Source organism: Aristolochia californica, unplaced genomic scaffold (assembly GCF_029961685.1).
Source record: "Aristolochia californica isolate CCGP_79_NKW_82.1479 unplaced genomic scaffold, dmAriCali1.0.hap1 SCAF_13, whole genome shotgun sequence".
Lineage (NCBI taxonomy): Eukaryota > Viridiplantae > Streptophyta > Magnoliopsida > Piperales > Aristolochiaceae > Aristolochia > Aristolochia californica.
The window spans coordinates 24,552,267-24,569,954 of record NW_027181804.1 but is presented as its reverse complement, the minus strand read 5'-3'; the positions used below and the strand labels follow the sequence as shown (position 1 = coordinate 24,569,954).

Below are 17,688 nucleotides of genomic sequence, written 5' to 3'. Positions count from 1 at the left end.
TCTCCTATATTAGCCTTTTATATTTGCTTATGTCATATTTGTTCTTCATCCACTTCTCTTATTATTTAAATGCCCACTAAAAAACTAAAAAATAAATATAACCCACCTGATTCGTATAGAAATGGATCACACATGAAGTTTGAAGTTACTCAAATTGAACTACAAGATCAGTCAACCCAACCAGATGGAATCTTCAATAAGTATATGATCCAAACTTTTAAATATTTTGATTTTCATGACTCCATGAATTAACTCATAGAGAAAATGAGAGAAAATGTTGGGAAGAAAATAATAAGAAGAATGAGTTTATGAGCTTGTGTCCTAACTCTCTCCTTGAAACTCTATGTATTTATGAATAAAACTACAATATTATAATTATATTTCCGAACTTGAACTAATTATATGAGTGTTATTTTGATGAGATAACTCTTTATTTACCATCTTATCACTACTCTTGGATATATGGGTCTTATAATAACCTCTCTTAGACGTGTGGGAGTTATAATTTCCCATTAGACTATTTTGCAGCCCCGTGAAGTATCTTTGAGAAACGGTTTTGGTCCTGTCTATTCCGGTTTGGAGAAGACTCCGTAGTCCTCGAGTGATCCAGAAGTAGATGTGTGCTCGTATTTCGTACGGATGACGAGCAATCAATCATTGTCGAGTTTCTGTTCTCCGATTGCTGCAAGTTCGTGTCTTGTGACAGTCCTCGACGGTTCCATGCTCTCCTACCTGCTGGGAAGAGAAGGCATATAAGCATATCCACTTCGTGTCTTGTAGTTTTCTTTCACGCGCTAGCCATACATGTCGTCTTCATCTTCTACCGAAATCGAAACCCTAAGCCTTATACCAGGCCTGCCGAATGATCTCGCTGCTTTAATCCTCAGTCTGATCCCCTTTTTCCATCACGCCCGCCTCAAATCCACCTCTAAGTCTTGGCATTCCTTCTTCTCCTCCACAACCGTTCTCCCGCTACGCCGACTCAATCTTCCGCCTCTATCCCTCTCCCACCTAGTTTGCATCTTCCCTCAAGATCCCTCCTTAGGACAGCCCTACCTCTTTGATCCTCTTCACGCAGCCTGGTCGCCCATCCCTCCCATGCCATGTAGTCCACATCGGTACGGGCTCTCCAATTTCGCTTCTGTCTCTCTGGGTTCTCGCCTTTTCGTTCTCGGCGGCTCCTACTTTGACAACCGATCGTTCCCCATTGACCGCCCTCGAGCATCGGCTTCCGTCTACGCTTTGGATCTCTCCACCTTCACCTGGTCCCGCCGCTCCCCCATGCCTACTCCTCGGGGAAGCTTCGCTTGTGCCGCAGACCCCTTCACCTCTTCAATCCTTGTTGCGGGAGGAGGGTCCCGCCATAACCTTTTCGGTTCCGGTGGCTCGAGAATTAGTGCTGTGGAGAGGTACGACGTGGTTAGAGACGAGTGGATTGAAGAAGAGAAGTTACCTAGGTATCGAGCTGGGTGCGCCGGGTTTATGTTTGGGGAAGACGAGTTTTGGGTAATGGGTGGATATGGAGATAGCAGGACAATTTCGAGAATTTTACCGGTGGACGAGTACTATAAGGATCGGGCAGTCTTGAATTTGAAAAGCGGCAAGTGGAAAGAATTTGGGGATATGTGGGAGGAGGGAGAAAGATGGAAGCTCGGGAGTGTGGTAGCCATCGACGGTTTGAATGGGGCACGACCTGATCTTTTCATGCTTGATGGACATGATATTTTCCGGTGAGTGCTATTAGGGTTTTCCTTTTTTTCCAAGCTGTTTGGTCCTTTCAGATGTGCTTCTTTTGGTAATTTTTGTGTGATGGATGGCTGTTCCATACTATTTCCTTTTTTCTGAATAGAAAATTATCTGGCAGGACTTTGATATTGTTCTAGTTGTCTTACACGGGTTTTTGTTATTTGACGTTTTCCTTTTTCTAGTGACTGGTATGTTCGCACCCAAAAAAAAAAAGTAAAAGCAGTAACTGTTAGATGGATCTTTGTGAAAGTTTCTTTGCAAGTATTGATTATTTCTAATGATTATGAGGTCTGTTACTTGTTTGAATCCTTTTTCCCCTTGTGCTTTAAAAATATATGATGGATTTTGTAAAAAAGTTTGCCAGTTAGTTCTAATGTTTTTCTTTTTCTTTTTGCATTCTTTAAGGAAGGCCAATAACATACCTTACCATAACAGTAATGAATTTGGGCCCTCTATTTCATCATTTTCTTAACTCATTTAAATTTTTTTCCTGCTTGTATCCTTGACGTCATATCCTGATTTGACATTTATTCTTTTATTGTCTCTTGGTTTTTCTTGCTGCCTCAAAGTCCCCTGAAAATGATTACATAGGTTGGAAATATTGCATCGTGTTGAGAGAGGGATACAGTCACTAGGTAGGATATACTGGTTTAAAGTTATGGGGTATCAATGGGGATTGGGGTGAAAAAAAGAAAAAATGGAGGGAGCATGATTGGCTTCAAATGTGAAGAAGCGTCTCTTGGCTCTCTGCTTCTGCCGATACATTAATGAAAGTTGAAGACATCAGTTATCAATTTAACATCCATGGGATCCAACTGCAATCCCGGCAGACGCCAATCAACTGATTAACTCAGTTGCAAGAAATGGTTATTGCACATTCTTGTTGAGAATTCCTTCACTCTTGACCTTCCATAGCTTACTTGTTCAGCTTTTGTTATTCATCTTGTGTGACCATATCAAGGCTACATGTTTTCTGCTCCAAATGAATTTTTTCTTCAAGAAGAGGAAAATGGAATATGTAGAGAAATAAAATTTTGAAATATATGCCAAAAAATGAAATAAAATGTGCAGGAGCATGGGTAAAGTGGACATGTTAAGACTGCTCAGATGCTATGCAGATGTTATGGAGTTTTTAAGGATAATCCTTTACCGGATTGGTTTTTTTTGTGGGTGGGGGTTGGGTGGAAGGGGTGGTGGATGTTGTTTAGTTTTGCTTACCTGAATCCAACGATGTTGTTGCAATATGGACCCTGCTCACTACATGTTCATAATAACTAGGAGGTGAATTCATTTAGTTAATCTTTCATCTCAGAAGGGGATTGCTTAAAGCCTTAAAACCTGTAAAGCTAAAGTTGAGAACTAAGGCCGGAATATGGAGTGTCCAGCCACTTTTCTTTTAACTTCATAATTTCTGGAATTCAAGTTCAAAGAGATGAACTTGAAATAGATGTTCTTTTTGGTAGCTAGCACTAGAGAAGCAAGTGCTAAGAAACTATTTTTCAGTAATGAGACAAGAAACAAAAAGCAATTCTGTTAACATTCTAAATTGATTCAATGTCACAGCTGATTCCCCTATTATAGGCTCTAAAACAGTGATGGACTTCTCAAAATAAGCTACATCACCACAATACAACTTCCGTGGGACTAAACTTTTAATTACAATTGAATCATGATTTTTTATGTTAAAAACAACTTGCTGGGACAGAATTGCTACAACTAATCAAGATGAAAATTGCTAATGATAGACTTACCACCATTAAGACTTTCCTAATAAACAACTAACTACTTTTATAGAAGAGTTACTAACTTTTGATAAAGAATATTTTTCTTATTGGGACATTGGACAGACCAGGCAACTACTAAAGGTTGATAAGTGCTAACTTTCACAAAATGAAAACTATTTTTCTCAGATAAAACGAAATGGAAAATACTAGAATTGACTACCCCTATACAACAATTTTGTAAAAATTGAAAAAGTACACTGCTATCATTAACTTTTGTTCTTTTCACTTCTCCCTTCTTTTTTATTATTTCAATAATCTGTAGCTAGTTCATATATATGTGTGTGTGTGTGTGTGTGTATGTGTATAAAATCTGTAACTCCATTTTAACTTTGTCTCCATTATGGGGGCTGCTAGAAACAAGACTAAAAGCTAATTTTCTGCAGGCGTGGATCTGGCCTTGTCCAGGTTTTATAACAGTGGCCAAAAGTAACAAAACTCCCATTAGAGATCTGTACCTCATTAAAAAAATTCAATTATGCAAGCTTGTAAGTTTGAGGATGAACTGTTATTATCAAATTAAGCTTAGTAACAACACTTCGTGAGATAACATTCTCACGATACCTTATTCAATAATCAGTTTAACAACACTAAGAGAGTAAGTAATGGTAAAGTTGTAACTAACCAATTATCTTCATTGCTTTCAGTAAAAAAAGCTATTCTATTCAATAGAGATAATAAAGACCATAATCTTTGGTCTCAAAGGTAATACCACATGATGAACAAACTATATTTTCTTTAAAATTCTCAGTAATGTATGAAAACACCGTAAGGGCATAGCACCAAAGCCATGTGAGCATTTGCTAATTGATTTGGAAGATTCTTAGGCAAGATGTCATTGCATTGGTGAAATGATTCTACACCAAGAGCATAACAGCCAAAGCCCATGGAGCCTGACTAATTGCTTTGGTTCCAAAAAAGCAGCCAATGTAGAGGCTCCTACAAGATCATCTCTTGGGTTCTTGCATTCAACTGAGAGTTGTACTCCCTATGGTGGTTCACAAAGATCAAAATACTTTCCCCAAAGGGAGATCCACCCTTGATTCAGGAGCTGAAGTTCATGAGCTCATGCTCTTTTGTTTAGGTGTGTATGTGTGTGTGTGTAGGGGAGGGGAGGGGGCACTTACTGAATTAAAGTTAGATCTTAGAAAAGCCTTTGACAGGGTGAATTGGAGGTTGTTTAGTATCTTCTTTAGTGAATAGGGTTTGGAAGACGTGGGGGATTTTGGATGATAAGCTAGATATTTTCAGCCCACTTCTCAGTGTTGGTGAATGGGAAAGCTTGTCGGTATTTTAAATGATCTGAGGTTATGTGACAGGGGGACCCCCTTTCTCCAATTCTATTAAACATAGTTGGGGAAAGTTTCTCAACCCTCTTGTACGCTGCTAGGGACTTTCAACAGTGAGAATCAATTGGTCCAGAAGAGGGTATTTGCATGCTTCTCTTTTAATTTGCTGATGACACATTTTGCTTTGGCCAAGATGAAAAGGAGCAAATTACAAGAGTAAAGCCTTTCTGAAGCTCTATGAGATCTTCTCTAGCCAAATGGTGGATTGACAGAAGACTGGGATTTTCTGGATCAATGTGGATGGTAACTTTATAAGAGAAGTTGCTAAGATCCTCGGGTGCAGAGCCTTGGATCAAACTTTAACATACTTGGCACTCCCATTAATCACTGGCAAAGTCAAGATCTTATGAGGAAATGTAATTGAGTTATTGGAAAACATGTCCTAATGGAAGAGTAAGATTTTATCAAAAGCTACGAGCTAACTCTTCCAGAATTTTCCCTCATTGGTCTTTATTCCAACTTCTCTCTTACCTCCATTGCCCAACAAGCATTGGTGACAGAATTCAGAAGTTAAGAGTGCAGGTTTTTGTGGAAAAGATTGGATGGCTTCAAATCCCATCTTGTGAGGTGGGAGGTGTTTGCCAATCAAAGAAGGCTGGTGGCTTGGGGATTAGGAGAATCTTTTTTTTTTGAAAGGGTGAAGATTTTATTTCAAAGCAAAGCAAGAGAGGGATTAGGAGAATCTGATAATTCATTGAAGCATTTATGAAGAAATGGGTTGGACGTTTGCTAATCAGGAAACCACAATCTAGTGGCAACCATTTACATGAAGATCAACCTCCCTAATGAGGCTGGATGGTTGGTAAGGCTCCTAGTTGTGGAGACTTTCTCCTGTCTGGAATAAAATTGAGCATCTTTCTCATGAAGTCGAGAACCAAAGAAGGATGCATGCTGGTGATGATATCTGGGTTGGCACCTGGCCTCTCAGTAAGGAATTTCTGAGACTCTTATGCCATTGCTAGCTCACAAGAGCTGCTACTCGCTGAAATGGCTAAACTGAGAGGCAGTGGTTCTGGAAGAGACATCAGCTGGTGCATTCAATTCAGAAGCCTTAAGGATGAGGAAGTGAATGATTTTGTTTTCTTTCTATTAGAGAACCACACCTTTATGCCATCCAAGGACTCCTAAATCTGGACCCCCACTGGAACGCTGTCCTAAGAAGTAAGAAGTGGATATGACCTGGCATAGACCAGCAGCAATCAAAACCATCTTGTCTGTCAAGCTTGGAGGCTTGAAGGCCCCTCAGAGGCGAAGTTCTTCAGCAGGAGTGCTACAAGAGGAAGTATTCTTACGTTTGACAATCTAGTCTGAAGGGGAATTCCGATTGCCTCAAGCATTTGCACTTTTGTGGAACAAGCGAAGAGGCTACTGACCATCTCCTACTATCCTATAAGACTGTCTGGGAAGATTGGTTGCACTTTCTTACCAAATTTAACCTTCAGTCCCCCTTTCCTCACACTTTCAAAGATTTTATTCAGCAAATGATCTCTAGCAAAAAATAAGATGTCTTGCAAGATGGCTCTCTTAAGCTACTGTGGGAAGCTTGGATTGCATATATTCCTTGGAGAATCTGGATTGAAAGCAGCAAGAAACACTTTCAAAGTATTACAATCCATATATTTAATGACTCAAAACCATAGTTAATAATTCAAATGGCAAAAATGCCTCTAATCAAATGAAATAATTACTCATAAGGACAATCCAAAAATTGAATAATAAATTTACAAAATATCATCTAATCAATCCTAAATGAATCACTACCCAACCACAATGTGTGGGGTCCAGCCGTGGTCCAATGCTTATTGGCATATACTCGTGTAATCGACGACACAAGAGTGGTGTCCCAACCAACTCTCTCAGGGTAGGGGGAACTCAACCCTGTTGAGTGGGACTCTTGATGACTTTGATAATACTCCAATAAATCAGGGTCCAGTTGCTGCAATGTGTCTCTTGAAATCTATGTGCAGTCCGCAATACGATTGATATGTTCATCTAACTAGGAAAGGTTGAACTATGTCACTCCTGGTAAAAACAACTTACTCATCCAAAATAGTGTCAATATGTTCTTTATGCGTTGGTGCTATAGGTAATGGAACAAGATCCAAAAGTGACATCAAATGAGGTGGGAAGGGGTGTGTCGAGTGATGGGGTGGTGTCACGAGGTAAGTACAAAAAGGTTCATAAAATAGGGAGGGGTGGTCCCTATATGCCATCAAGTCTTCAATGTTAAAAGTGGAGCTAATGCTTGAATCTGGCGGCAAATTAACAACATAAGTATTAGGACCTACCCTTTTCATCACCTTTAAAGGTTCTACACTTCGAGCTAGCTACTTTCAAGTGGATCTTGTAGGAAACCGCTCTGGTCTAATCCAAACCATGACATAGTCACGCACATTAAATTGTTTAACACATTTACATGCAAATGATGTGGCGGACTCTAAAACCCTAGTGTGAGGAGTCATGGGTATGAGATCTTAAGGTTTCCTAGACTGACAACCATAGTCAACTTGAAATATACTCATGCCTATAGACCTATTGACAAAATTGTTTTAGGCAAATTAAGTTGGTGGGAGAATTAAGTCCCAAGTGCAGCGGTGATCTCCTATAAGGCATCGAAGGAGGTTTCCCAAGCTTGGTAGGCAGTAGAGAACTTTAATTGGGTACCCATTAAATGCCAAAGATTTTTTTAAAAAAATAGCTCGAAAATTGAACATCCCTATCGAAAACAATGGTTTAAGGAAGACCGTATAGCTTGACGATCTCATCGAAGAAAATTCGAGCGACCTTGGAGGCATAAGAAGTGTTGGTGCAAGGCATAAAATAAGTCGTCTTTGGAAAAAAGTCCACCAGAATGAAGACGGAGTCATGCTTCCGAAAGGTATGTGGAAGGTTTAAGACGAAGTCTATACTGAGGTCTTGCCAAGGACATGTAGGGACTGGTAGGAGGTATACAATCCTATGTTTTGTTTGTTGTGTTTGGCCAATTAACACTTCTTGCATTGTCCTACCAATCTGGCGATATCCCTTTTTAAACTAGGCCAATAAAATCAACACTCTACCTCTGCAATAGTCTTGTTGAGCCCAAAATGTCCCCTCGAGTCCTCTTACATGAGTTTTCCAAATCAATAAGTCTCGCACTGACGTATTGGGAATGCATTGCTTGTCAAACCGAAATAAATAGTCATTCTAGATGTGGGAGTCATTGATGGCACGAGGCGGTCCTTCCCGCAATTCAATATAAATGCTAACAAAATCGGGACATGAGGTGTAATCGTCTATGAGCTTCTCAAGGCCAGTAACTTGAATACTCATGGTGGACAACAAACTAGCTTTGCGGCTTAGGGTATCAACCACCTTATTCTCACCATCTGATTTATACTTTTAAGACAAACAAGTACTCCTACGGGTACTCAACCCATCGACCATGCCTATGGTTAAGTTTCTTCTGGGGGTTAAGATAGTGAAAGGCCTCGTGATCGGAATATAGAACAAATTCTTATGGAAGTAGATAGTAACTCCAATGCCGTAAAGTTTGTACTATCGCATAGAATTCTTTATCATAGGTTGAGTACTTTTTTTTGCGGCATTAAGTTTTTCATTGAAATATGCTATTGGGGTTGCTCATGATTAGGTACTGCACCTATACCTATACCTATACCTGACGTGTTGCATCCGACTTCAAACACTTTAGAGAAGTCAGATAATCTCTTAACAGGTGACTCTGTCATTTTTTTTTTTATTATTTCTTGGAAATCATGAGAGGTAGCTTATGGCCATGAGTACTCCCCTTTCTTCATGCAATATGTGATAAGAGATATGATGGTGCTGAATCCCATAATAAATCGTTGATAGAAAGTGGCAAGACCATGAAAGCTATGAACCTCATGGAGAGTAGATGATTCTAGCTACTTGACTATTGCTTTCACTTTCTGGGGATCAACAATGATACGAACAAAAGTTACCACAAAACCCAAGAAGACCACTTGATTAGTTAGGAAAGAGCATTTTTGGAGAGAAACTTGCCAGAGATGGTCAAGGTGTTGGTTTGTGGTTTGTCTATAAATGAGGATATCATCAAAATAGACCGCTAAGAACTTGCCAAGGAATGGTTGAAGCACTTGTGTCATCATTTGCATAAAAGTGTTGGGTGCATTCGACAATCCAAATAGCACTACCATCCATTCATAGAGCCATCTTTTGTCTTGAAGGCTGTCTTTCCATTCGTTTCTCGGGCAGGTTGAAATTTGATGGTAACCACTTTTGGGGTCTATCTTTGAAAAAATCCCGGCATAGCATATCTATCATATCATCTAGCCAGGGAATTGGAAATCGGCATTTCATAGATGGCCCTACACACATCTGCCAGGTGCCATCCTTTTTCCGTGTAAGGCCAGCATTGTGCAAGGACTTAAGTTCTCCTTGATGATTCCCTTTTGGAGGAGCTCATTCACCTCTTGTTGTAATTCTTCATTCTCAGAGGGATTCATTCGATAATATGTAAGTTCGGCAATGTGGCTCCTAGCACTAAATTTATGGCATGCTGGATATCACGCATAGATGGTAGTGCATGTGGAAGATCCTGGGGAAAACGTAATGCATTTCTTGTAAAATGAACTCAACCTTTGGTGAGGGATCGACTGAGGAATTCACGGCTCCCTCATGGCCTATGACAACAAAAACTGTAGACTCATGCGGTATTTCATGCTCAAAATTCTTGGGACTAATGAAATGCAAGGTTTTCTTTTGGGAGCTCAATTGTCTCTTACCCTGCACAACAAGTTTTGGTGGCAGTGGTTTAAGGTGGATGGTCTTCACTGTGAACATTAAAGAACAAACATTAGAGTGACATTCCGATCATACAACCAAGGCCTGCCCAAAATGATATAACCCACACCCATAGTGATTGTATAACACTAAATATCTTTTTGTACTCAAGGAATTGAATGGTGTCTCTTGACTGAGATAGAAGTGTCATTGACCCACAAAACTCGTTAGGGTCTAGGGTGTAGAATGGTCGTAAAGCCAAGGTGGGCAATAGTGCGGGATGAAAAGACATTGATGCAATTGCCGTTATCAATGGTGACTTTGCAACCCTTATCTATATCCTTGATGTAGGTATGAAAGATCATAGTCCGACACCAGTCATCAGACTCCTTGGGCTAAGTCAAAGCACACCGCAATACATTCAACCTATGAACGGGGGTTAGAGTGGAACTGATGCAACTCAAAGTGGTTGTACTTTCCTCACATGTCTCATCTAAGAGATCGAAGTTGGCAAGGTCACGTTCAGAGTCCACATTTTCCTGATCTTCTTGTGAGCACTCTTGATCCTCAATGAGAAGTGCCTGAGTGTTACAATTGGATGTGGTGTATTCAAATCCTTGACACTTGTGACATTGAATCGTAGAATTGAATTTTGGCACATCTTTCCTTGTTCCCGATGTAGGGAGGTCCAAATTGCAATTCACTTTGAGGGGGAGCCCCGAAAATTGACTTTCGTGGGGCTTGAGGATGACAGTGGAAGGCCTAAAAGGCATTTTATAGGTGTATGACCCACGTGTTGGCTGAAACTTGGAGGCCAACTCATAATTATGGGCAAGTGCATAAACATCTTTCATTGTGGTGACACCCCGAAGCATCATTGCACGCCTAAGGTCATCATTAAGGCCCTTTCAGAACCTGCTCAAAGTGATTACCTCGTCTTCTATGACAAAACACCGCATTCGAAACTCATCAAATTGAGTAATGTACTTGGCGACCGACTTACTCCTCTGCCTAAGATTGTACCATTGATCTAAAAGAGGAGAGAGGGCAAAGCTATTTGGTTTGTCTGGTTTTTCGTGCGTACATGGAATCTCAATGAAACTATCTGGGAGCTCTTAAAGCGTCGAAGAGGAGGACGACGGGGCTATGGCGATCATCGAGGTCGATGGGCAGTCTTCGACTGTGTTGAGGGTTGTCGGCGGCAGGATCTTTGCTCTGATACCAGATTGATACGGCACCAGGTACGTTTCTCCTGTAATTGAGGATGAGAGGAACATGCTCCTAATCAAATGAAATAATTAACTCCTTAGACAATCCAAAATATGAATGATAAAATTACAAAATATCATCTAATCATCACTACTCAACCACAATGTGGTGGGTCCAGTCATGGTCTGATGCTTCTTATCATATACTCGTGTAATCGGTGGCACATGAGTGGTGTCCCCACAACTTTCTAATTATTATTGAATTATGCATGTCATATTAAAACAACTTACTACTAAGGAAAGAATTTCAGTAACTAATTAAGATGGGAACTGCTAATGATAGGTCACCACAATAAACTGACCTAGGACAACACTCTCTAATCACTATTGAATTGTGGCTTGTTATTTAAAAACTTGCTAAGGAAAGAATTCTGGAAAACTAATTAAGATAGGAATTGCTAATGATAGTTGTATTATCTTTAAGACTTTTATAAATAATTAACTACCAGCTAACAACATGAGCAATTTTCGAAAGAAAAGTCATAGTATGATTATTGACAAACTAGGCAGCTGATAAAGGTATAGTTGCTGACCTTTTGTAAATATGAAATGCCGAAATTGAGTAATTCTTCAAAACAGTAATTTTCCAAAATATGGAAATGGTAGGCGGTATCTTTTCAGTCTTAATCTTTTTTTCTCCTTGTTTATACAATTTTAATTATTTTGATTGACATTTTCTGTCTTCATCTGGGATTTCTTCCTTAATTGTGCCATGCACTACATCCGTTTCTTGGCTAATTTTTTGCCAGTGCAGGTTTGATGTTTCTATGAACCGATGGTGGAAGGAATCTACCCTGCCAAGAAGTCCACCCGACTGTTCTTGTAGTTTTGTGGCACTGGGGGAAGAGCTTTATGTGATGTTTGTGGTGCCTCCGAATCTCGACTTAGCAAAAAACAGAAGGGTTAAGCGGAAATTGACTCTGTTTATTCAAGTTTACAACCATAAGAAGAGAAATTGGAGATCTTTAATCACCAAGTCACCCTTTAAGCATCCACTAGACTTCAGGACTGCTGTCATGTGTACTGTTCGTCTTTGAGATGCTATGGATTCTCTTATGCCATTGCATTGTTTATTTTGTGCATGGAGTTGTTTTTAAGTTGTGATCTTCCTTATTATGTTGTTAATACCTAGCAGAAACTTGGATCCACTTTTTTTCCTGTACACTTCTACCGCCATGGAATTGGGTCTCCAATGTATACATGTAATTTTATATTGCATAAATTGTAAAGTTATTACAATGTGATTGCTTGTAGTCTAATATCTATTCTCAGGACACTGTCAGGTAGACTAGTGAATAATTGGTGCCTGAAAAGCAAGCAAGGGTTTGCAATTTTGAATTTTAGGATTTAAAAAGGCTTTTTTTTCTTATTTCTTTCTGTTAGTCTTTTGGTGAACTGAGCAGATTGAGGTTTTCGTTTGAATTATCCAAGCATTCAATTATCTGAACCATTCCTTTTCTCTTGTTCCATTAATTTCCCTCTGAACTTGTGCGTCGGATTGGATATCTACAAATGATCTCTCCTGTTCCTATGGTTGAACCAACTATCAAATTTATGCCTTCATTGTGTTGTTGGCCGCTGTTTCACGTTTGACGAGGAAATTTAATCTCATGCTGCAATGGATTGATAAAAAAAACTAACCACATTCAGAATCTTCTCCATCCAAAGAATAAACCAAGCAGTTGATTAAAAATAGGAGTTAAATCTCAACTTATACTATATGCACTACATCAGTTTCTTGGCAAAAGTTCTGGCAGCACAATCTTTTCATTGGCCAAGTAGCGTATGAATGGCTCATTAAAAAAGGGTATAAGTAGCTCAAACTAGAAAGAACATTATAGAACGACTTAGTAGCATTTGTTTGACTAGGCAAGAGAGAAAGCTCATAGGAAGAAATTCTCCAGGCCAATATTTAGATGACCAAAAGGGCGCTTTGCACAACAAGCAACGTAAAGTCATTCATTCGAATGGTGTAAAGTCAATTGTTGGATCAACCAAGATAGAGAAAGCTCTGTGACACAGTCCATTTGCCTAGAGGTTCAAATAGTTAACCTGTAAGTGTCTAAAAGGAAAAAAAAGGCATGACCAATAAGTGTTTGGTTGACAAGGATCCCTTCCAACAACCAGGAGAGAAAAGTTCAACCAGGCATTTGAATGAGCAATTCAACAATGCATAACAACAACAAAAAAGGAGAAATGCCGATTAAAGAAGACTATTTGAATGACCCCTCTGTGAGTTTGAAAGATGTGACTCAACCAAGTTGAAGAAGAAATTTAAGGCTTTAATTAGGTCAAGACAAGTCTTCAAAATCTATAAGTGACATATCTATGTATTAACAATCCTTGAAGAAAAAAATTTCTCACAATTTTAGTCAAGATTTTATTAAGTTTCAAAAAAAAAAAAAAGTTCTAATTTTATTGAGTTTCACAAAATCACAAACGTTTTAATTTTGTTAAAGAAAATGACACAACGTTTTAATTTCTGAACATTGAGAACTTTTTATTTGAGCCATTCGCTCCAAAATTTTACACTCGACTACTAACACTTCCATGGCCACTCTTGAGTTCATTCACATTTTGAGATCAAAATTGGAGTTTAAAATTTGATTTTGAAAGCCACTCTTCATAGAGCTAAGTATTTCATGTGCCATTAAAGTTATTACAATTCACAAAAGGTGTGAATAGACATTAGTCTAAGTGAAGCAGAATTAAAATTAGCAACAATGATAACAGATCTATTCACCCCTTAGAGGTTTGTTTCTCACAAGACCTAATAGAAGAGGTCTATCAGTAACAAATTTCATAAATATATCTCGGTCGCTTGGATGAGATGTATTGAACAAAAATAATACTAGCATGTAACATTTCTAAAATAAAGTATCAATCAATCTCTATGTTCAGTATGCTCATGGTAGCCTAGATTTGTTGCAATATAACTAGTAGTTTGATAGTCACAATAGAGATGGATTGGTTTGCCATAAGAAACCCATGTTGACCATTGGTTGACTCCCTTATTATTTTTTATGATAACAAAACTTAATAAAGGTGACAAATTGTAAACTAAGTATTTTAGATACTTTACCTTCAAAAGACATGCATCTCACCATGTAGTTGCACTTCTCAAACCAAGCTCATGGAAACTACTTTAGCCCATAAATAGAGTGGGAATGTACTCCCTATCATTTGGAATTTTAAGTAGCCAAAATCAAATTGAGTCTCAAATACCTTTGTTTGTCGATGTCTTGAGAATCTTATCTTAAGGCAAAAGATACCATGCACTTTTTAATTGGTTTCTTAGGTCATTTTGGTGCATGAATTCAAGTTGATTTTCTAACTTGAATGAAGTCATTTCCTAATTTCCCATGACTACACATAGAGGTATGTATTAATTTCTTAGAGGAAACCATGCTCCTCTTTACAAATGAAGTTTGCCTAATGCTAAGAAATTGTTTAGGATCCAATTTTGAGATAAAAAATGTAAAACTTATACATTCTATAGCCATTTGTACCTTAGCATGTTATCTTACAAACCATGCTAGGTATAAGAAAAGTGCCTCTTACAAAGACAGTAGATGAAAATTAGGTCAACACGATCAATTAGCTTCACATTGTTGAAAGGTAATGTTTTTTAATGTTAGATTCTAGGGTTTCATCATTAGAAGGCCTAGGGTTTAGGAGAAAAGGAGACGTAGAAGAGAGAAGGAAAGGCTAGGGAGAGAAGAAGATGGACGAATTTGAGAAAAAGGTTTCTTAGGGGGCGACAAAGAGAGCATGTGTGTGAGGCCTCCCCTTTGCTTCATACTAATAGATGTGAGGGCTACAAACCCTAATATATGAGAGAAAAAGAACTTAAACTTTTACAAAATTGTAACCTATGCACTTCTTCACTTAATTATATAGAATGTCACTCATACTTCTTCAACACCCCCCTCAAGCTAGTGAAAAAATTAAATATTCCTAGTTTGGGGCATGTATTAGAGAGAGATCTTGCGACAATAACCTTCATAAAATATTTGCTAGTTGGTTCTTGGAGGGTATATATTGCATGGATATGACACTAGATTGCAACTTTTCTTGAACAAAGTGACAATATATCTCAATGTATTTAGTTCTTTTACTAGTACAGGGTTGGTTGCAATATGAATGGCCATCTGATTATTACAGTGAAGTTCATGGGCTTAGTTTTCTAGAACTCGAGTTCGGTCATGAAGGATTTAAGCTATAATAGCACATTTACTACAACTATCATAGCCTACCTTAACACGACCTTGCCACAACATTTTATTTTTTGCTTCTCCATGTGACCAAATTACCTCCTGCAGTGCAATGCCCAGAGGTGGACTTCTAGATCTCTATCATCTAGAGAACTTGCCCAACATCTATTTGCAAAAACCTCGATATCAGTAAATCCATGGCTTTTAAATAATAATTTTTGACATGGACTTTTCTTTAAATTACAAAAGAATTCTCTCCAATGTTGTCTAGTAATGTTGTTGAGGTCAGTGTATGAATTGACTGATAACAGTAATTAAATGCAATATATATGGTCATGTAACTTTGAGGTAGATTGGCTTTCCAACAAACCGTTGAAAGTAGCCAACATCAACATCATTGTAGTTTCAGCATATAGTCGAACATTCAACTCCATAGGTGTATCAACTGGTTTACACCCGAGCATTCTAGTTTTCTTTAAGAGATTGAGTACATATTTTCTTTGTGATAAAACAATATCGTAACTAGATTGAAAAAACTTCTATACCCAGAATGTATTTGAGAAGTCCTAGATCTTTGGTATGAAACTTTGTTTAAGTCCTTAACTTGTTAAATACCATTATAGTCACCAACAGTAATAAAAATATCATCAACATATATGGCCATGAGAATCTTCCCCTGTGTGGTATTTTTGGTAAACACCGAGTGATAACTTTCACACCTTTTCAATCCAAGTCGAGTAACTATAGTGGTAAACTTATCGAACTAGATACAAGGGGATTGTTTTAGCCCATAAATTGCATTTTTTTTAATTGACATACCTTCTCTCCCTCAACCACATAACTAGTTAAAAAAAGTATTTAAAAAAGCACTCTTAACATCCAACTGATGCATATCCTACTTAAAATTAGCTATCAGAGATATAATAACTCGAATTGAATTCATCTTGGCCACTAGAGAGAATATTTCATCTTAATCAATATTGTAAGACTAAGTATAACCTTTTGCAACCAACTTGGCTATATACCTGGCCACTATGCCATCTAGATTATACATGATTCTACATATCCACTTGCAATCGTCTGCCTTTTTTGTTGTTGGAAGAGAGATTAAATCCCTAAGTAGAATTTTTGTACATGGCTCAAATCGCTTCATTCATGGCAGCTTTCCACATTGAATCAATTGAAGCCTCTGTATAACTGGTAGGAATATGGGAATATGATATTGCAAACAAAAAGGAAATACAACTTGGAGACAAACGATAAGTGAATACATAATGGGACGAGAGGTTAATGGAGGTTGTGACAAATTGTCCAGCTATCCATCCAATCAAACAGAACATAAGAAACAAAATATGTCTAATGAAGACCAAACAACTGAACCACAAATGTCTAAATAACCAGTTCAAAATGGCTAAACAACTGAAAAAGTAGAAAAGGCCATTTACAAAAGACTGCTTGAACCCCTTTGCATGCAAATCATGAGTTATTGGAAGAGATTAAAGCTTCAATTCAACTAAGATATGTCACCAAATTCGAAAAGTAACCTATCTATGTGCTTAGAAGCTTACATAGAAAGTATTTTCCATGCTTTTTAGTCAATATTTAACAAAGTTCTACAAAAGGCCAAAATGTCCCTTTCCAAGATCAAAGGCTAAATTTATCAACATCAAAAATTGTCTATTTAAGATGATTTCACCCAAAAATTTCGTACTCTCGACTACTAAGTCTCCACTATCAATCCTAAGCAATCTTGGAGTTCTACAAAAGGCCAAAATGTCCCTTTCCAAGATCAAAGGTTAAATTTATCAACATTAAAAATTGTCTATTTAAGATGATTTCACCCAAAAATTTCGTACTCTCGACTACTAAGTCTCCACTATCAATTCATACTTCCGAATAAATTTTGGAGTTCAAATTTGAAGATTTGAAAAACAATCTTCGAAATAACTAAGAATTTTTGGGCCATTATTTTGAAGTATAAATTTACTTAGCATCTTCATTGCTAGAATCACAATTCTTTTACTTCAAAATCATATTCTTCATTCTTGCAAAAAAAAAAATGAAGTGGGATTTCTTTGCTACAAAGATTTGGCACTAGATTTTAGAAATCCAAGTATTTACATGCATATATCTTTAGGAGTGGACAAAAAAACCATTATAAATCAAGTATACTTATTGCAAGATTGAGTTTATTTGTGTTGAACTTTAATAAAAAAACCAATTTACAAATAAGTCTTCTTATTAAAGGAGCGTACAATGTCTCATCTAACATAAAACTTTCAAAGAAAAGGTTTGGTATAAATTGCTAAAAGCAAGTTTGTACACCTATAGATGTCAATACGAATCTTCATGATGAGAAAAGTCTACTATCAAAGTATAAAACTCAATACCATCACCTACTAGAAAAGTTTTGTTTATTCCATTGTTACAAGGGTTAACATTATATTTGCAATAAGTGTTTGTAAGCCACTTTGTAGAAAACTCCACTTAAAGGGTGTTCTTGGTAAAGTAACAAAAAATCTACCATAAATTATTGTACATTTGTTGGAGAAATTTATGTAACTTA

At 37.7% G+C, this 17,688-nt stretch overlaps 1 protein-coding gene across 1 annotated transcript; it reads left to right on the top strand.

Annotated features, from left to right (window-relative positions):
- The first annotated feature begins 543 nt into the window (after positions 1 to 543).
- LOC137948828 (F-box/kelch-repeat protein OR23-like) lies at positions 544 to 12,277 on the top strand. The gene is made up of 2 exons (XM_068795007.1): positions 544 to 1,730; positions 11,663 to 12,277. Exons 1-2 carry the CDS (start codon positions 805 to 807, stop codon positions 11,943 to 11,945), a joined length of 1,209 nt encoding a protein of 402 aa, XP_068651108.1. The 5' UTR covers positions 544 to 804; the 3' UTR covers positions 11,946 to 12,277.
- Positions 12,278 to 17,688: the final 5,411 nt, after the last annotated feature.